At 40.4% G+C, this 22,476-nt stretch overlaps 1 protein-coding gene across 3 annotated transcripts in view; it reads right to left on the reverse strand.

Annotated features, from left to right (window-relative positions):
• Positions 1 to 22,476, reverse strand: part of ESRP1 (epithelial splicing regulatory protein 1) — a 181,037-nt gene that overhangs the window by 80,445 nt on the left and 78,116 nt on the right. For all 3 annotated transcript variants that reach the window (XM_033934758.1, XM_033934757.1, XM_033934756.1), the window contains 4 exons: positions 17,039 to 17,093; positions 16,186 to 16,296; positions 8,362 to 8,494; positions 8,222 to 8,264 (listed from right to left, as the gene is read on the reverse strand). In XM_033934758.1, coding sequence (XP_033790649.1) covers positions 8,222 to 8,264; positions 8,362 to 8,494; positions 16,186 to 16,296; positions 17,039 to 17,093 — 342 coding nt within the window. The remainder of the gene's footprint in view (positions 1 to 8,221; positions 8,265 to 8,361; positions 8,495 to 16,185; positions 16,297 to 17,038; positions 17,094 to 22,476) is intronic.

Consider the following 22,476-nt stretch of genomic DNA (forward strand, 5'->3'; position numbering starts at 1 on the left):
ATTTTTTTTTTTTTTTTTTAATCACTGCGCTGGAGTACCTTACCAGACTAGCACAAAACTGATCTCTTTTTAGATCTGTAATTCATCAAGTCATTAGGACTTGAACACAAGTCAATGGCACGTAACTAATATCAAACAATACAAAGGAAAAAAACAACCCTACGGGCAAATTATAGAAACAGAAAAAGGTAGTGGGGAAGGGACACTGGTCTGACCACTGTGTGAACAATTATATTTATTTAAATTGTAGAATTTCAGTTAAAATTTTGAACAGATATATACTGTACATCATTAAAACAAAATGTGTCAGGCATGTAAAGTCCTATGTAAGAGCATATACTGGACCCCAAAGTCCTTTATAATAGAGCATATACTCGACCCCAACATGGTCCATGTTTCGGCCACAGGGGCCTTCCTCAGGGGTGTAAAAATAACCCAGTAGAAGGTGTCAAATGATTTAAAAAACCCCAAACCAAACTGAGTTTACTTGTAGAAAGGCAGGTGCCTACTGCCTAATGCAATGTGAAAAAAAGCAACCCTGATACTGGGAAAACACCGGAACTGGTGTTTTAGCGGTGGTTCTAGCCTATCGCTGCATTTTCCCGGTATTGGGGTTGCTTTTTTCACATTGCATTAGGCGGCAGGCACCTTGGCATGCCTTTCTGCAAGTAAACTCATTTTGGTTTGATTGATTTTTTTATCATTTGATACCATCTACTAGGTTACTTTTACACCCGAGGAAGGCCCTATAGACGAAACACAGACTGTGTTGGGGTCCAGTATATGCTCTATTACAAAGGACTTTACAAGCCTGCCACATTTTGTTTTATTGATGTATATCTCTGTGCAAATTTTAACTGAAATTCTACAATTTAAATAAATGTAATTGTTCACACAGTGGTCTGACCAATGTCCCTTCCCCACTACCTTTTTCTATTCCTAACTAGGCCATTATTGGGCTGCTTTTGGTTTCCAATAAGGTTCATTTTGAGTGAAATTGTATGAGGTGATAAAGAGGGTTGGGTCTTCAACTTTTAAGGACTCTGTCAACCTTTCTGATTTAGTTAAGTAAAAAATAAAAAAAATAAAAATATTTGTGTTAGGTGCAAGTTGTGTCTGGTAAGCCACAACCCTGAGCGTGATAAAGTGGCATCAATGCCAGCAAAGAAATAAAATTGTATTCAATCAACCAGATAGCATGAAGTAATTTTTCTGGGCGAGTACTACTGTCACATTGAAAACAATTTTTGAGCTAGTTCGGATGACCTTTCTGAACTAGCTCAAAACTGATTTCTTTTTAGATCCGCAATTCATTAAGTCGACGACACCTAACAACTACTGTGTCATGAATCCACTAGCAGCTGCTCTGGACATCCTACAGACTGAAGCTACATGTTATTTGGGATTTTTGCTCCCCACTTCGGTCATGTTGAAAACAAAGCTGACAATTTGGTACAGAACTTAAATATGCCTCACCTCTGGTTCATGCACTTCGACATGGGCTTGATGAACAAGTTTGTCATTATCTTCACTGCAAAGATTTTATTCTGGCTGCAGTTATGCTGCCATTGTTTTGTCTTAATTGGGATACATAAAACATGACAGCAGATAAAGGCAAAATGGCATAGCCAGTCTGCCCATCCATAGCATTCACTATCTCCTCTGCCTAAGATATCCCACATGCCTGTCCCATGCTTTCTTGAATTCAGACAGTCTTTGTCTCCACCACCTCTACCGAGAGGCTATTCCATGCATCTACCACCCTTTTTGTAAAAATAAAAATTTCCTTAGATTACTCCTGAGCCCTCTCACTCTGGAGTCTCCTTTCAATTAAAAGACTCACCTCAGGCTTACTTATACCACATAGGTATTTAAATGTCTCTTTATCATATCTCCCCTCTCCTGCCTTTCCTCCAAAGTGTACATATTAAGATCTTTAAGTCTGTCCTCATATGCCTTATTATGTAGACCACCAACCATTTTAGTGACCTTCCTCTGGACCGACTCCATCCTGTTTATATCTTTTTGGAGGTGTGATCTTCAGAATTGAACACAACATTCTAAATGAGGTCTTACCAGTCTTATACAGGGGCACCAATATCTTTTTTCCTACTAGCCATTCCTCTCCCTATGCACCCAAGTATCCTTCTAGCTTTCGCCGTCACCTTTTCAATCTGTTTGGCCACTTTAAGATCACCACATACTATCACACACCCAAGTCCCTCTCCTCTTTTCTGCACAAAAGTTCTTCACCCACTAAACTGTACCATTCCCTTGGGGTTTTGCAGACCAAATGCATGATCTTGCATTTCTTAGCATTAAATCTTAGCTGCCAAATTTCAGACCATTCCTCAAGCTTCACTAGGTCCTTCCTGATGTTATCCACACCATCGGGATATCTATTGCAGATTTTGACATCATCCGCAAGAGGCATATTTTACCTGATAGCCCTTCAGCAATATAGCTTACAAAATGTTTAGAACAGGCCCAAGAACAGAACCTTGAGGCACACCACTGGTAACCTCCCTTTCCTCCATTGACCACTACCCTCCGTCACCTTCCACTCAACCAGTTCCTGACCCAGTTTGTCACCTTGAGGCCCATCCTTAGGACGCCTAGTTGATTATACACCTGTGTGGAATATTGTCAAAGACTTTGCTAAAAATCTAAATATACCACATCTAGTACACTCCCTCTATCCAATTCTCTGGTCTCCCAGTCAAAGAAATTGATCAGATTTGTCTGACAAGACCTACCTCTAGTGAATCCATGTTGCCTCCAGTCCTGTAATCCACCAGATTCTAGAAACTTCACCATTCTCTTTTTAAAAGCATTTCCATTAATTTACTTACCAGCCTGCAGTTCCCTACTTCTTCCTTACTTCCACTTTTGTGGAGAGGGACCACATCCGCCCTTGAACAGTCCTCTGGTACCACTCCCAGCTCTAGAGAAGCATTGAAAAGTTCAGCCAGTGGAACTACCAGAACTTCCCTAAACTCCTTCAATATTCTCCGATATACACCATCCGGTCCAATCTTTCTGTCTATCTTTATGAACACAATCCTGATCAATCGGGGCTAAACCTATTTGCTTTTATCTTCTGCGGTCCTACTCCCAGGTTGAAGACGACAAAATAAGATGAGATAAAGTACTACTTTTCAGTGCAATGAAGACAGTGAAGCTGTCATCGGCACAAACACCAGCTTTATCCAGTAGTAATTGTGGCAATGAAGATTACTTCTGTTTTCAGAATGTTGATGGCCGTGGTAGATCCAGTTCAGCTGCATCACTTCTATTTTTAAGTAACTAATCTCGTGAAGTAGTTTACCAGCGCTCAAGTAAACAACGGGACACTCAGTTCCCATACTTCATCTTACAAAATAAGTATGTTTTTAATCATCTTAAAATTATTCTAACTTTCCTGCTGGCACTTATACAGTGGGAACTCATTCCATTCTCGAGGGCCTTTACAAGAAACTCACCCTATTTACTTTCAGCCTTAATTGTTTAACCGTTGGCATTTAAAGATCAGCATGATCCACAGAGCGCAACTTTGGAAGCGGAACATATGGCAGAATACTATCCACTAGGGACTATAGCGCTAATTGATGCACACAAAGATAAACCATCAACAGCAATTTATACTGTACCCTGTACTCCAGTTTAAGCCAAAACATTTTTATGTAGTATCCCGACACATGTTCACGCTTTGCCATTCTAAAAATCCTAAAAATTGAATTTTGTGCAACCTGCACAACCCACAAAGCTGTTGCAGGTAATGTGTGCATCACAGTTTACTCACCTCAGAGAACGGATTTTTGAAGTACGAGATTTGCCTTAAAGTGCTTTTCAGCATGGGTGGAGAAATTATAACTCCAAAAAGATGCAGAATGACAGAACATAGTAACATAGTAGATGACGGCAGATAAAGACCCAAATGGTCCATCAAGTCTGCCCAACCTGATTGAATTTAAATTTTTTTTTTCTCTTCTTAGCTATTTCTGGGAAAGAATCCAAAGCGCTACTCGATACTGTGCTTGGGTTGCAACTGCTGAAGTCTCCGTTAAAGCTCACTCCAGCCCACCTACACCCTCCCAGCCACTGAAGCCCTCCCCAGCCCATCCTCAACAGAAACATACTGAAATGTAATTGCTCTTTCATTGTAATGGGAACTGTTTAGTTAAAGCATTAGTAGGAAACTGTCATTGGATCTATTTCTAACTGACGATTCAAACATGGAATCCAGTGGAGTGCCACATGGGGTTTGTACTGGGACCGGTGCTATTTAACTTAAATATATTTAAATGTTTTTATTAAGTTTCAGTGCACAGGCAAACAACTGCAGAAAAACACAAAGCAATACACTTACAAATTTTGCACAGGTAATATCAGAACTTCCCCCCCCCAACTCCCCCATCCCCCCAAACAGAAACAAGAGAGATCCCGAGGACAGGAAACAAAAGACTACTCATATTATAAGTTCAATAGTCGACTTCTTGCAATAGGCGTACGACTCTGCCAAAAGCGCTCCCAAATCAAACAGAATCTGCGACCAGGGCCAGTGTCCAGGTCTGAAAAGTGCCGGTGCTCCATAGAAGCATGTAGGATTATCAGTGATCTCCAATGATTGAAAGTTGGGGGTTCACTGGTCACCCACTGAGACAGAATTGCCTTCTTGCCAAGTAACAGCACTCAAGCCACAAAATCTGAAAATCCTTTGGGTTTGGGAGAAGTAATAGTGTAAAATCCAAATAGTGCTCTGGGAGTCGGAGTCCACTGGCTACCCCAGAGAGTAGTGACCCAGGCGCTGCCAGAATTGTAGAATACGCGGGCATAACCAAAACATATGCCCCAACGAGACATGTGCCCGAGTACATTTCGGGCAGTGATGTACCTGGGTGATGCTCATCCGACATGCTCGCATAGGGGAAATATATAGGCGAAGGATATACTTAAGCTGCAATTCCCAGTGTAGAATGTTGGAGGATAGTTTCCTCAAAGTTTTCACCAATTGGAATATCTGGCATGCAGTAAGCTCATAGTGAAGGTCATGCCAGATGGTAAAATTGGGAACTGGTTGACAATCTCTAATGCCCAAATGATGAAAACAGAGAGGAATCTGTTGTTGTGCAGACAGACTAAACATCTCCGAAAGCGCTTCCTGACAAGTGTCCGCCAAATGACAGGCTGGTAGGGAAAAAACATAATGCCTAGCTTGTAAATATACAAAAACTTCAATGCCTGAAAGTCCAAATGTACGTTGCAAGGAAGCAAACGAAGCCAGTTGACCCCCTTCAGTGTACATCTGAAAAATGAACCATAGACCAGATGTGGCCCACCTCTGAAAAGCAATAGATTGCATACCTGGTAAAAAAATCCCCATTACCCTGAAATGGGAGAAAAGGAGAAATCTTAGGTGACATTTTCAAACAACCACACACCCAACGCCATGTTCGTCTCACAGGGGCAAATATAGGATAGTATGCCACTACGGAGCGAAGGGCCGGAGTTGTAGAATGTAGAAAATAACTAACATGATATGGGGATAACAAAGAAAATTCCAGTTCAGTAACAGAAAAATAAGTACCACCCCGAAACCAGTCATTGATATGCCGCATTTGGCAGGCCATCGCGTACCAATGAATGTTTAACAATCCATAACCCCCCTATCTCTGGGAAGACAAAGCCTAGTAAAAGTCATTCGAGGTTTTTTGCCCCCCCAAACATATCGTTGTAGCCCTCTAGTAAGTTGAACCCTATGGGCAGGTGACAATAAAAGGGGAAGAACCTGAAAGCGGTATAGCCATTTAGAGAAAAGTACCATATTATACAGGGACACTCGTCCTGCTACCGACAGAGGAAAAGTTTTCCAAAGTTCGAGGAGTTGCAAAGACTCCTCCAGCAAGGGCGTAATGTTACAGGCATATAATGTAGAAATATTATGATGTAACCACACCCCCAAATATTTAACAGAGGTCTGTGCCCAGGAAAACGGAAAGTCTCCTTCCCAAGTGTCTTGTACTGTTGTGGGAATGGCCAAAACCATGGATTTTTGATAGTTAAGCGTAAAGCCAGAATAAAACTGGAACTCCTCTAAAGAGTTCAAAAGTTGAGTAATGGAATGCTGTGGCTTAGTCAAAGTAAAGATTAAGTCATCCGCAAAAGCTAAAGCCTTAATCGTCTGATTAGAAAACTCCATACCCACTACATCCAGGTCTTTAGATATAGTACGTAGGAAGGGCTCTAAATAAAACAGAAAAAGAAGTGGTGATAACGGGCAGCCCTGGCGAGTATCACGGCCAATCGGAAAAGCATCTGTAGTAATCTCATTAACAGCCGCGTCACCGGACCACTGTATAGAGTCCTAATGGCCCGTGCACACCAGCCAGAAATGCCTAAATATTATAGGACCTGAAACAAATAAGTCCAATGTACCCGATCAAAAGCATGAGCCGCGTCCAGACTAACCAATAACATAGGATTCTCACGAGAGTGAGCGTGAGCCATGGCTAATAGCATCTTCCAAACATTCTGCACCACCTGTCTACCCTTTACAAAGCCCACCTGTGCGGGCCCTATAAGTCCGGGAAGGAGAGATGATAAGCGATCTGCCAATATTTTTGCCAATAACATAAGCAATACAGTCTCCTCGTAAAACTACTTTAGCTGTATTCCAAAATAATGCTGGCTCATTGAGATGTTGACCATTAAATTCCAAATAAATTTTCCCACTTCTGCTGTAAGTAGGTGCGAAAATGTGTATCCTGAAACAACTATGAAAACGCCAGCGAAAGGGGCCTCGTACACCAAAGCCAACATTTATATCTACCCAAATCAATTCGTGGTCTGAAATAACCGAGGGCCCAATAATAACCGCGTCAATATTCAAAAAGATGTTCTAGTAGTTAGGATGTAATCAATTCGAGAAAACGTACCATGGGCACGAGATCTATGCGTATAATCTCGCTCTTTAGCATGAAGCAGCCGCCAGGGATCAACCAAATCCAATGTCGTACATAGATAAGGGATGTCACGAAAACCCGATCCCCCAGAGGGAACTCCTGGGTTGGATCAATCACAAGTCTGATCAAGAATCTGATTATAGTTCCCCGCCAAATACACTGGATCAGCCATGCGCTCTGACAACAAAGCAGTAATACGTTCAAAAAAAGAATGATCGTAAACATTAGGTGCATAAACATTTAGCAAATGAAAAGAGTAAGTACCCACAGTGATTTGAAGCAATAAAAACCAGCCCTGCGCATCAGTCTCCACAAGGCAGGCCTTACACGGGAGAGATTTGTTCATTAAGATAGCCACCACTGCCTTTTTCTGGGGGGAGGAGGCCACATATACCTCCCCCACCCAAGATCTACCCAATTTGGCATGTTCAAAATCTGTCAGACGAGTTTCTTGTAAGCAAACTATGTCCGCCTTATGGCGTTTAAGCTTATTAAGTACAGTATTTTTGTTCTTTTAATAGGGGATGTAATGCCTGAGACATTCCAGGACATAAGTCTTATAGCATGAGCTAGGGACATAGGAAGCCTAGTGAAATTAAAATGAAGTGTAGCATCACCAATGGAACAAAGCCATCCCAGGCTCCAGCCACACCCGGGAAGGATAGATAGAAATAAGGGGGGGGGGGAGGTCAAAGGATAAAAGAAACTCAACTGCTTGTACAGCCGTCCCCCCACACCCAGAGTTGGCATTCAAGAAAACACAGCAATCACATCTCCCCTCCTCAGGAATAAAGAAAATACTAGCGGATGGGATCAAAAAAGAAATTCCCCTATCCACACCCCCACCCACCCTCCCATACCAATCCAGCCCCTCCCCCTGTGCAAGACACAACAGCCCCCACCAAAGTGGTCCCACTGGTGTGTTAAGACATAAAAGGATGCCTTCCCGAACCCCGAGTCAACAATAATAGTATAAGAGAGCAAAGAACACAATACAAACATCAGTTTTCCAAGCAGGGGCACAAAAATCTATAAAAAATATAGAGGTAGCGTTTCCTACTGCGGGCCAGCGAGATAAATGTTCCGATGCTCATAGAATTTCTATGAGCATCGGAGCATTTACCTTGCCAGCCTGCGGTAGAAACCTCTACCGCAGCTTTGTAAAAGGAGCCCTAAATAATTTGACCGACTGATACAGAGTGATCTATAACTACAGCTGAAGAGTCAGAAAGAGAAGCTTTCAGGCAAAAAGAAATTACCTCCAGCGATTTTGAGAAAATCATCACCAGTAGCTTTGTAGACCTACAAAAGAAATGAAAATATTATACTTGCAACAGAGAAAGAGCAAAAGCTAATTATGTCTAAGGCTCTTAGCTGCCTGCCTGCTGTGATGACTCACCTCTATATACCGATTACCCATGTGATGCTTGTGCCGCTGCAGTGCAAGATCCCTGTGCTCTTCACTTACAAACCGAACCAAGGCTTCTCCATTCCTCCTGCCCTGAGCATTGAGGCAGAGTGCTGCTCCTCCCCTTCATATCAAAGAGGCAAAGTAAATATACAGATTACAAAGAGAAGTGAACAGAGGCACAATTATATACAGCTCCTTTTAAAGGCACAAGTTAACTGAAATATACGAGGTATGCTTTATTTTGAAATGTACAATTCTCATAAGGACAAGGGAATTTTTTAAAAATATATGAATGATATATACAGTGTGTTATTTTAAAGATATACCATGTCTTTTAAAGATATACAATATATTTTAAAGATATACCATGTCTTTACAAAAAACTAATAATAAAGAAACGCACTAACTTTTACCCCCCAAAAATTAGATCGCTGAACACCAACAGTAGAAATCTCTTTGAATTAGTCAACGATCTCTATGACATACAGGCCCTCTCATGTTCTACCCTAGATTTCCCACCATCTGCAGATGATCTGGCTGAATTTTTCAACAACAAAATCATCAATTTGAGATCCAAACTAGCAGGCTCCTCAACCAACTATTTGAACTACGCAGTCGCCCAACACAAAGATGATCCTAGGGTAGATATGGCCTGGAATAATTTCACTACCCCATCCTGGCAACAATTCTCTAAATTTTACATGAAATACGCCGTATCCTACTGCAGATTAGACTGCTGCCCCCCAAACATTATGAAAGTTGCTCCAGTCTCATTTAAAGCCAAGTTATACAACTGGTTCTCCTCTCTCTTACTAACCGGTACTTTCCCTGAGGATTTAGGCCACATTTTGATCACCCCAATCGTCAAAAACCCTAGAGCAGAGATAAGAAACTCTGGTCCTCGAGAGCCGTATTCTAGTTGGGTTTACAGGATTTCCCCAATGAATATGCATGAGATCTATTTGCATGCACTGCTTTCAATGCATATTCATTGGGGAAATCCTGAAAACCCGACTGGAATATGGCTCTCGAGGATCGGAGTTCCCTACCCCTGCCCTAAAGAATCTACCAAACTGACATCTAACTACAAATCAATAGCGAGCACTCTCTTGTTCATTAATGGAAGGACTAGTCAACCAGGAACTAGTAATGTATCTGGACAAATTTAGCATACTGCAAGACAATCAGTCTGGTTTTCGTTCTAGATTCAGCACTGAAACTGTCATGGCATCATTACTGGACTTCCTCCATACCTTATTCAGTCAGGGTACCAGTGCTCTAATTCTGCAACTAGACCTAAGTAGTGCCTTCGATCTGGTTGACCATGCTATTCTGATTGACTGTCTAGAATTAATTGGTCTTTCAGGTAATGTGTTAAAATGGTTTTGGGGTTTTTTGAGCAAACGGTCATATCACGTCTATAGTGACAATAAAAAATCCTTTAGTTGGATAAACTCTTGCGGACTCTCCTCTTTCCCCTACATTGTTCAACATCTACCTTGCCTCATTGGGGAACTTACTACAGAGCTTAAAAGTTAAATTTTATATCTATGCTGATGATATCACCATTGTTATTACCCTTACTACTCTGACCCCCGAGACTAAGATTCATCTATCATCCATTCTAAAGCAAATTGAACTATGGATGGCTGATTCAAAATTGAAGCTGAACACTGACAAAACCAAATTTTTCCTTGCAAGCCCTAATGACAAAATCAAAGACACATCGATCTCCTTGAATGGTCAGGACTTTCCTATTGACCACTCCATTAAAATCTTGGGAGTCACCCTGGACCGCCACCTCACCCTAAATGCTCACACAGATTTATTGGTTAAAAAATGCTTTTCGGTACTATGGAAACTCAGAACCATCAGAAAATACTTTGATGCAGCATCCTTCTACTTACTGGTTCAATCTTCCATCCGAAGCTTGCTCGATTATTGCAACATCATTTACTTGGGATCCTTCAAAAAAACCATTCTAAGACTCAGTCATTCAAAATTCGGCAGTTCGACTGATCTTTGGAATGAAGAAATGAGAACACATAAGCCCCTACTATAAAAAACTCCATTGGCTGCCCCTAGAGGTGCGAATCCTGTTTAAGTTCTCTTGTCTGTTATAAATCAATATTTGGTCTGGCCCCCACTCACCTAGTTTCCCATTTTAATCTGGCAAATTCTTTTAGGCCCACGCAAAGAATACTTCTGTTCACCTATCAGACAATAAAAGCCTGCCACTACAAAAGATTCTTGGACAGAACTCTTGCCTTCCAGGCAGGCAAATGGAACGATTGGCTTAGTAACTTTATCACGCTCTCCTCCATCCTACTTCAATTTTAGAAAATTGGTAACATAAGAACATAAGAAATGCCTTCACCGGATCAGACCTTAGGTCCATCTAGACCGGCGACCCACACACGCAGAGGCTAAGCTAGGTGTTCCCTGATGAAGACCTTGTTAACCCGCATCCCTCAATGTGATTTGCAAGAAGGTGTGCATCCAACATGCCCTTGAATCCCAGAATGGTGGTCTCCGTCACAACCTCCTCCGGGAGAGCATTCCAAGCGTCCACCACTCGTTGTGTGAAACAGAACTTCCTGACATTTGTCCTGGGCCTGTTGCCCCTCAATTTCAGTCCATGACCTCTTGTCCAAGTCACATTTGACAACGTGAATAACGGTGTTTCTTGCTCTATTTTGTCGAATCCTTTTATTATTTTAAAAGTCTCTATCATATCCCCTTGCAGTCTTCTCTTTTCAAGGGTGAACAAACCCAGTTTTCCGAGTCGTTCCTTGTAGCTCAGATTCTCCATACCTTTTACTAGTTTCGTGGCCCTCCTCTGTACCCTCTCCAGCAGGGTTATATCCTTCTTTAGATAGGGAGACCAGTGTTGGATACAGTATTCCAAGTGTGGTCTGACCATCTCTCTGTAAAGCGGCATTATGACGTCCGCCGATCTGCTCAAGATCCCCTTCTTTATCATGCCCAACATCCTGTTTGCTTTCTTTGCCGCCGCTGCGCATTGAGCCGACGGCTTCAGGGTCCTGTCTATCAGTACCCCCAGGTCTCTTTCTTGTTCGCTCTTGCCCAAAGTTACACCTAACATTTTATATTCATGCTTATTGTTTTTCCTGCCCAGGAGCATTATTTTGCATTTTTCTATATTAAACGAGTTTGTTCAATCGATTTGTAAACTAAGAATCTACACAGCTCTGCTAAGAACTATATACCTTTCCAATTCTTTCATTATGTAAGATTATACTGTTGACTTTGATTGTAACCTCTTTGCTGACTGTCCAGTGCTTGTTGCTGTAAACTGCCTCTAACTTCCATGGTTTTGGCGGTATATAAGAATAAAATTATGCTACAGAATTATGCTACAGAAATAAAACTAAACCCAACAAAAACTAAACATTTCTAATCTTGTGTTCTTTTAGGGGGGAGGAGGCAATATGGATTCCATACATACATGTCTATAAAAAGGTACTGGAACAGAGTGAGCCACCCAGGACCATGACCCAACCAACTTTTTTCTCATATATATTGTCATCAACTAGGGAACTTTGGAGGCAGTAGCAGAGACTTAATGCAGCCGGATTAAGTCCTTCAGCATAATGAAAATGTATTTAATACAGCTGAAAGAATATTGTAGGCACTACTGAAAAAGTGCTATCCGCCAGCCACCTATCAGCACAAGCCAAAGCGTCTAACATCACATCGCAACCAAGAATGAGGATTCGATTATCACCATATCCTGAGTCAAATAATACGATGTCAGCAAACATTACTATCATATCAAAATTGTGGTCTTTAGGAATTTTTGGCAAATCAATTCCACCGTGTGTGGCAACCACCAACTTCTGGTGGGGCACCAATTTGTGCCATCTTATCTTTCATTTCTGCCACATCAGTCTTTGCTTGAGATGTCGCTATGTTTCCCTCATGTGTGTGTTGCAGATTCAACACTTTCAAAATTTTGTCTTTCATTGTAGTCACCTGTATTTTGGAATGATATTTTACCCATTTAGTGCAGCACCAAGATTCAGAACCGTTAACATTTTCTCAGTGTCGACAGCTATCGAGCAATACCACTCTGACTTTTCGTGCTTGTTCCAAACATCGCAGACATCATAACGCAACTGATATTTGTAACAGAAGCAACAAATGAATGCTCTATGTAAAATGCGACACCCAATTTGTTCCATCTTATCTTTCATTTCTGCCACATCAGTCTTTGCTTGAGATGTCGCTATGTTTCCCTCATGTGTGTGTTGCAGATTCAACACTTTCAAAATTTTGTCTTTCATTGTAGTCACCTGTATTTTGGAATGATATTTTACCCATTTAGTGCAGCACCAAGATACAGAACCGTTAACATTTTCTCAGTGTCGACAGCTATCGAGCAATACCACTCTGACTTTTCGTGCTTGTTCCAAACATCGCAGACATCATAACGCAACTGATATTTGTAACAGAAGTGAATGCTCTATATAAAATGCGACACCCAACGCACGTACTGTGGTGGACAACAAGACTAAAATAATCCTCATAACATTCCTGTTTATACCTGTTCCCCGCCAATATCCTGGCCATGTTGACTGACTGGCGCCGACGGCATAGTTCCAGACACTTCTGACACACTGTCATGTGACCCTCTAACACTCTTATTAAATTAACGAAGACTTTCCTGATTAAGTGACAAGGGTTCAAGTATCACGGGATTAACATCTGAAGGTTGAACTGTCTGTGATTAACTGTCGCAGAACTAAGTGTCATGGGATTAACTGTCTGAATATTCTAAAATTCAAGGCAATGAAGTGCAGAGTGATGCATTTGGGGAGCAGAAATATGAGGGAGATGTACGTGCTGGGAGGCGAGAGGCTGATATGCACAGATGGGAAAAGGAATCTTGAGGCGATAGTGTCTGAAGATCTGAAGACGACAAATCAGTTTGATAAAGCAATGGCTGTAGACAGGAGGATGCTAGGCTGTATAGAGAGGTGTAACCAGCAGAAGAAGGGAGGCGTTGATGCCCCTTTACATGTTGTTGATAAGGCCCCACTTGGAGCATTGTATTAGTTTTGGAGGCTGTATTTGGCCAAGGATATAAGATTAAGCGGTCCAGAAGACAGCAACAAAAATGGTAGGGGGTTTGAACAAAAAATCAAGAAGACCTCAACATGTATACTCTGGAGGAGAGGAGGGACAGGGGTGATATGATACAGACATTTAAATATTTGAAGGGTATTAATATAGGACCAAATCTTTTCCAGAAAAGGTAAAACTAGAGGAGATAAATTGAGGTTGAGGGGTGGTAGACTTAGGAGTAATGCTAAAAATTCTTTTTCACAAGAGATGGTGGTGGATGCTTGGAATGCTCTCCTGAGGGAGGTGGTGGAGAGGAAAATGGTAACAGAATTTTAAAAAGTGTAGGATGAACACAGAGGATCTCTAACTAGAATATGAATGGGCAAATTTTCATGGTCTGAATCCCGCAAAGAAGATGGTTTGGATAGGCTTGAGTGAGCTTCAACTGGGTAGATAGAACCCAAGGACAGTACCGGGTGACAATTTAATCATGAAACTGTAATGCATGTAATTATAGGGCAGACTGGATGGACCACTCAGGTCTTTATCTGCTGTCATTTACTACATTACTTTGATGTTCTACACTGGACTGCTGAGGGGCCTTGAGCATCTGTGCATACTCAAAGCCTTCCGGTTCCTGCCCTCTCTGAGAATCTCGGAGAGGGCAGGAGCTGGAAGGTCTTGAGCATGCTTAGAGAGGCTTAGTGGTCCAGCATAGAATATCGATGGCAGACTCTTTCAGCACCAGCACTCAGGTAGGTATAGAGTTGGGCAAGTTATATATTACTAATTAATATCTTATGGTTTATTTATTATAAATTTGTCATCTCCTGAGGAGATGACAAAGCAGTGAACAATAGACAATAAGTCTAAATCTGAGAGGAAAGAATGACAACTGTCAAAGGAAAAATAAATTTAAGGAAAAGGTAAGAAAAGTAATAGTACCAATAATATAAAACAGTCGCTGGTTTCATTTGTTTACATTTGAGTACTGTATATACGGTAGTTAGGCCTATTTTTAATAGTAACTTTCAAGCAATCAAAATACATTTATCCAGCATCTACCATGGGTGTCGGATAGCAGTCTACTTGTATATTAAATATATTACTGATAATGTATTACTTTTAAAAGTAATATATTATTTTTCACAGTAACCAACCTAGACTAGCAACTAACATACTCCTGTTTCCTAATGAAACTAGTAACTGTTTTTATATTACTTTTGGAAAGTAACTTACCCAACACTGGTTACTCATTACTTTTTAAAGTAATATATTACCAGTTATGTGTTACTGGTAATATATTATTGGTAATTACTTTTCTTACCCTTTCCTTCAATTTCTTTTTCCTTTGACAATTGGCATTCTTTCCTCTTAGATTTAGACTTATTGTCTATTATTCACTGCTTTGCCCAACTCTATACCTACCTGTGAAAGTGACAGTGACAGTCAAATTCTGTTCACTCACACAAACGTGTGCCTCATTATAGAATTGCCATTTATACTCCTAGTAGGGCAATCAGCAAGCAATGGAGATTCATGCTCTGCTCCTGTCATGGTATGACAGGGTGGAGTACCTATCACTGGCCAGTGGAGGGAGCCTGAGCAGTGGAGCTCATTGAGCTTGAGTGAACAGCTAATCTGCAAAGAGCTGCAAGTGCTGCTGGGAGCTGTCCACTCACCCTGAGTGATTGTGGTGCTGAAAAGAACAGCTCCCAACACAGATAACTCAGAAGGCAAAGAGCTCCTTTGGGAGTTAGGTGATCCTTGGGAGGAGAAACGCTGGCCTCTGGCTTGGTAAGCCCTGAAGGCCACTGCTGACTGCTACTGACAGGGAGCCCAGTACAGTGGAGTAGGGTGGCCAGGCTGATCAGTCCTGACAGGGGGAACTGGTGCAGCAATAGAAAGTCCGGTGGTGGGAGGGTCTGCAGGGACCTATATACCAGCAGGGAAGGAGTTATGAAGTAGCTGGGGACCCAGTAGAGCCTGGAGTCAAGGGTCTTAAGCTTGACGACTGGGAGGAGGGACTAGTGAAGAAACAACCACGCGAGTTCTCAGTGTGTGCGTCTGCAAGATGACAACCGAGGAGCTGGGAGAGCCCTCGGTGCAGGATAAGCTGGCTGAGCGATGGAGATGCTGGGAGAGTCCAAGGACCCTGGGAGCACTGGCCAGAGGAGCGGTCCAGCAGAGGGTCTGGCTGGTACGGTGACATCTGGCAGGGGGACCGATAAATGGTACCAGATGCTACCGAAGATCTAGAGGACTAATGGAGGGTCAGGAAGGACTTTTGAGAAGATCTGGAGAACCTGGGGAATGACCGGGAGGGTTGGGAAGGTCCCTAATCATGGATTATTAAGGGAATAAATGTTGTATATTTAACCCTGTTGTGTGTTGTATTTACAGAGAACAAACATGCCTGGGGTGGATATGTGATGGGTCACATGATAACATATGGCTGAATACCATCTCCCCTGCCTATGGTTCAGCACAAGTCTGATTGCCTCATTAAGGCCAGTCTATCATGTGTATATATATGTATATATATATATATATATATATATATATATATATATATATATATATATATATATATATATATATATATATATATATATATAGGCAACCCTATTACAGTCAGATGTCCCATAAGAGTAAAACATGTCTTCCAATAAGTTTTTTTTTTTTTTTTAATTATTATTTTAAGTGGCACATTTGAACACTAACTTTGCAATATTTAAGCCTTTGAAGAATCTAGCTATGTCCTGATCTGAAGACTGCCAGGGTAATCCTCTTGCACGGATTATTGTGTTATCATCAATGATCTCCATCTTGCTGCTGTAGATTAAAAACAACAAAAATTAACATTAAGATTTCATAAATAAAACCTGATGAGAAACAGCCATCCAGAAAAAAGGGGGGAGGGGCAGACAAAGTTTTGTTACTGCCTGTACTGCTCCACATACTCAATGTGTATGCTTAGTTTGGTGGGGAAGGGAAGGAAAAGGAGGAGTTTGGGGTGAACAATTACTATACTTTTTGCAAGTGCACATTATGCTGATGCAACTAGGAGTAACACACCCATAGGCCAATCCCTGCCCAGAAAGCCAAGCTCGGAGAACAGGTTCTTGCTCCCTCCCACTGCCTGCAACACTTAAGTCATTACCAGTTATGACCATGGGAGTGATGCTTGGCTATACCCCAACTGCAAAGAACACTGCTTCCACAGAGCCAAGAACGGAGCTCTACACCACAGCCAACTGTATCTCTTAGAAACTGGTTTTGGAAGGCAGGCAGGTAGACAAACTAAAGCAGTGTTTCCCAGTCTTTTTGTGGCTGTAACCCCATGATTGCAGCCAAAAGAAACTGTGTGATCCCCTCCCCCCCCCATAGGTACAGAATAATGATGCACCTTTGAGAGCCCACCTAGGTTGTGACCCCAAATGAAGGTTTTATGACGGCATCTGAACCAGAGAGAATGATCATTTTCCAACATATTAACTCCCTAAAAACTGCAATTCCTATTGGCCCAATTTGATGATGGGGGAGGGGGGGAGGGAATCAGTTTCATATCACTTACCAGGTACCACTCTCAAATTTGTAATTTACCCTTTCTGGCTCTGAAAATCTGTGATCTACAAAATAAATAAATAATAAATAAAAAGCAAGTTACTTTATACTTTGTAGCACATTCCAACAGGAAGTACAAGCAGATTTACACGTGGGTGCTTTACAGATCCTGGTGACCTACATAAGCTATGTCAAGCTGCACATTACAAGTACACCAATATGCAAAACATTCAAAAATAAAAACGGAAGAGAAAATTAGCAAGGCTGACAATTGTATTCTGTGGCCTAGATCAGAAGAGTGAATGGTGCAATGTTTGTGGAACAATTTTCAAACAGTCCACATCTGCAAACTACAGAAGCATTTTCAAGTATGGCCTTTCTGCATTTTTTTTTAAAAGAAAACTCACAGGCACATTAAACAAATCCACATAGTTTGCACCTACTGTTTGTGAAGGTACTGGGACAAAATAGCATGCATATATTTGAAAATCAGACGCCTGCTGTTTCTCTCTCACAGCCTGAACACACCCATGGGAATTCCTTTTTTTAATCCAGCTAGAAACAGATCAACTATGAAATTCATATCTTTTATCCACATTCAAGGGGCAAAACATTTCAGTCAGGCCATTTAAAAATTACTTTGTAAATGGGAACATGGTTGGGACAGTGACTTAGAGAGTCAAATATGTGAATTTTCAAATATTTCAACCCTAAAATCATTTAAAAAGCCAGGCACCCATATTTATACATTTGCATGTGTAAATGTATAAAATAGTGCTTATATGGGTAAATGTACATACACTTCTCCCTCCAAATTTGCGGTTTCAGCAATCGCGGTTTCGATTATTCACGGTTTTTAGCTTGCTGGCTGCTCCCCCAAATTACGTCAGCTTGCATAGAGAAATCGCCGATTCCAAACGTTTACAGAGAAAATCGCTGATTCCCAGCACTTTCTTCACCGTGTTTTGCCTCTCCATCAGGAACAGGCCAGGTCTCCCACCATGTTATTTGCGGTTTCACCATATTCACGATGGTTTTTAATAGAAAACAGCAAATAACTTGAAAGTTATTTGCGGTTTTTCTGTATTTACGGGTCTGTTAATCCCCTATCACAGCAAATACGGAGGGAGAAGTGTATTCCGACATAAGTGCTACCAGGGCACCTAAGTAGTATTCCATAATGTTGCATATAACTTATAGAACAAAAAAACAAAACAAAATGGTACAATCAGCCTGAAGAAAGGGGACGTAGATAATTAATTGATGTGACCAAACATGACCCATATTTCGGCTTCAAGCCTGCATCAGTAGGACTAAAAAAAATAATGTACAGCAACATATAAAAACATAAAAACAATATCTTATGTCAAATCACATCTTAAACAAATGATAATAAAGAAATTATAAATAAGATTGAAGCCTAAATAACCAAAAAGAATACAATGACCAAATAGAATAATAAAATGTCATACAGATTCCATAAACATTACATTAACTAAAAATTGTATTTTTACAAAGAATAAAACATCAAAATGAAATACATTTTCTTTTTTTTTTTTTTTAAGTTCAATAATTTTTATTAAGTATTTTAAAGGATACAAGAATCATTTAAAGTACATAGAAACAAAATAAAGCTTTCTGTATATAAAATATATAAATCTATATTTAACTGTATAGGAGCAAAGGCTCCAATTATTAAAAATGTATGTAAGGGATATATAAGATAAGAATTGCCATACTAGGACAGACCGAAGGTCCATCAAGCCCAGTATCCTGTTTCCAATGGTGGCCAACCCAGGTCCCAAGTACCTAACTAGATCCTAAGTAGTAAAACAGATTTTATGCTGCTTATTTTAGGAATAGGCAGTGGATTTTCTCAAGCCATCTCTATAATGGGCCTATGGATTTCTCTTTTAGGAAATTATCCAAACCTATTTTAAACACTGCTAAGCTAACCGATTTCACCACATTCTCTGACAACGAATTGCAGAATTTAATTGCACGTTGTGTGAAGAAATATTTTCTCCAGTTTGTTTTAAATCTACTACTTAGTAGCTTCATTGCATGCCCCCTTGTCCTAGTATTTTTGGAAAGAACAAGCAATTCACATCTACCCTTTCTACTCCACTAAGGGCCGGATTCTCAAAACTCACCGTGCCTTTAAAGAAGGTCGCTATACCGGCTCCAGTATTTTACTGCGCAGTTATCAGAATGGTTCACCTTGCTCTTTTCCAAGCTTCCTAGCAGCCTCCGACTCTGCCATGCAAATGTATTACAATGAGGCCATATTAAAAAGGCAGTAAAATGGACTCTGCAGCTCCTGTAATTTATTTTTTTTTAACCAATCTTCTCATGTTATCATAATCTCCTTTTTTAAAGTTAAATGCTGTTGTATTGGACTTCCTGTGTGAACTTATTCCAGGGATTATATCAAATCTGACCATGTTATGATCACTGTTATCAAGTGGCTCCAGGACCATTACCTCCTGCATCAATTCATGTTCTCCCCTAAGAACTAGGTCTAGAATCGCTATGTTCCTTGTCGGTTCCTGAACCAGCTGCTCCACAAAGCAGTCCTAGATTTCATTAAGGAATTTTATCTCTTAGCCTGCCCCATTACATTTACCCAGTTGAAATCGCCCATTATTATTATTATTATTGAGTTACCCAGTTTGTTAGTGCCCCTAATTTCTGATAACATTTCAGAATTTGTCCATTCACCTTGGTCAGGTGGATGGTAGTACACTCCTATCACTATCCTTTTCCCTTTTACACATGAAATTTCTACCCATAGGGATTTCAAGGTGCGTTTCAGCTCCTATAGAATTTTCAGTCCATTCAATTCAAGGCCATCTAACATTATCCCTCCTCCCTATCACTGCGATATTAAATTTATATCCCGGTATGATCGCATCCCTTTCTTCCAACAGGTCCCAGAGATGCCTATTATATCTTTTCTTTTCCTAAAATAAATGTCTCAATAAAATACTTTAAAAAAAAACAACACCCCAAAAATGATAAAAAAGACTACATAAACATGAGAATTAATTAAAATGTATTCATTTAAAAAGATTAAAACAATTATAATAAATGTCTATAGTGTAACTCGTCCCTTCTTACTTCAGACATTAAGGAAGTTGAAAGTCTCACAAAATTAGATGTTCATAAAATTAAACAAGCGGGAATCAAATTAATATGAAATTAGTATGAAATTGTAATTTATTATGTAAATTTCTGCAAATTGAAGTGCATATGACATGAAAAGAGGAAATGTGCTTAATGATAACATTTTGGTTTAAATCATGAAGAAAAACAAACTAGGTGTCTTTGAAAATCAATTAGGAATCTTTCATAAGTTATCAAACCTTCTTTGCATCATGAAAGCAAATGTGGTATGAGTTGTGAGCACAAGATTATTGCATGTTCTATCCAGGACTGCGTGTATTATTCAAAATATCTTATCGATATGATTTTAAAGTACAAGTTACCAGCAGAGTTCCTTTGTATCGTACAATATTAAGTATTTTTAAGTTTCTCTGCACAAAGAAAGTTTGCTTATTTATGAACTCTCAACTACTAAAAAAAGCTCTCTATTCAAATTCTCAAGTATCCACATATGAAGACATTATTGATGCATGTAAATGTGGCATGATTTGTGAGCACAGAATTGAGAGAGGACAACAGAGAGAGGTTGAGGTGTGATTGAACCACTGTATGACAAAAGTATGCGAATGGATGATCCTAAAGCTGATTGTGAATAAAACAAAACTAAATGATTGTAAGGAGAGTGAGTTGGCTGTGATTATGAGTTTGGCTGTCATGAGTGCGGGGACGACTTGCTTGTCTGTAGAGATATCCAGGTTTTGCAATATTTACCCTGGATGGAGCTGAGATGGAGGAAGGTGGATGCCATTTTGAATTCCTTCACCAGACTCACTATGAGAGTGTGTAGGGAGACTAGGGGTAAACTTGTGGGGCAAAGGGGACATCCTGGGACTGTCGGCCAAGTCTCTTCCCTGAAGAAGCCCTTTCTTGAAACGTCAATCGCTCCTCCTAAACTTACTTGCTCCACTTCATCACTGACGCTGAAACCGTGGATTGAAGACAAAGTTTTATTTTATTTTTCTTTCCAGCTTATGATTTATCTTTAATCTTATCTATTGTTTTGCCTTTTGTCTTTGTTTTGTTCTATTTCTATCATTTAAATTTCTCCAGAATTCTACTGTTCAACGGCTCCCCCTTCTGCTTCTATTCCTTTCTCTCCTCTCTTCTACCTTCCAAAGTATTTAGATCAATGCTGTCTTGTTAAAATGTTTATTTTATTTTTATTTTTCCTCTAACTCTACTTTTCACTTCTCTATTACCCTCCAGGTACTTTAGTTAGATTGTGAGCCTTCGGGACAGTAAGGGAATTTTTCAAGTACCTTTCTTATTTCTAATCTTAATGTATATTTTCTGTAAACCGCTTAGAACCTAACGGATGTAGCGGTATATAAGAAATAAATTACATTACATTACATTACAAAGGGGAGGAGATATTTTTCTGATTTCCAACCTGGTGGGGAAGGAGGTATTTTTCTGAGATGGGCCCGTTTGGGTTTATGTTGTTTGGGGCAATTTCTGGAGGGTGACTGGATTAAAGATTTTTCTGAATTTAGGGAGCAGTACCCTCTGTCCTCTGGGGACCTTTTTCCTTATTTGCAGGCTAACAATTATCTGCAACGCAATTGGAATGGGCGTTCTCAGGTGTTTTCAATGAGCCGGTTTGAGGAACTCTTGTGACTCCCCGTTAAACGAGGGTGCATTTCCATTTTGTATAGACAGGTGAATAGGGCTCTTCACCCCAAGGCAGCCTATATGATGGCTTGGGAGCAGTTTTAAGCATTTTTTAAAAATAGAATGCTCCATCCATAATCTTATTTGACTGAATAAGTTATTCCATAAGGTCATCCCAGCAATCATAAGAACATAAGAATAGCCTTACTGGGTCAGACCAATGGTCCATCAAGCCCAGTAGCCTATTCTCACGGCGGCCAATCCAGGTCACTAGTACTTGGCCATAACCCAAGGTGTAGCAATATTCCATGCTACTGATCCAGGGCAAGCAGTGGCTTCCCCCTTGTCTTCCTCAATAACAGACTATGGACTTTTCCTCCAGGAACTTGTTCAAAACTTTCTTAAAACCAGCTACGCTATCCGCTCATACCACATCCTCTGGCAACGCGTTCCAGAGCTTAACTATTCTGAGTGAAAAAAAATTTCCTCCTATTGGTTTTAAAAGTATTTCTCTGTAACTTCATCGAGTGTCCCCTAGTCTTTGTAATTTTTGACTGAGTGAAAAATCGATCCGCTTGTACCCGTTCTACTCCACTCAGGATTTTATAGACTTCAATCATATCTCACCCCTCAGCCGTCTCTTTTCCAAGCTGAAGAGCACTAACCGTTTTA

Source organism: Geotrypetes seraphini, chromosome 2 (genome assembly GCF_902459505.1).
Source record: "Geotrypetes seraphini chromosome 2, aGeoSer1.1, whole genome shotgun sequence".
Classification (NCBI taxonomy): domain Eukaryota; kingdom Metazoa; phylum Chordata; class Amphibia; order Gymnophiona; family Dermophiidae; genus Geotrypetes; species Geotrypetes seraphini.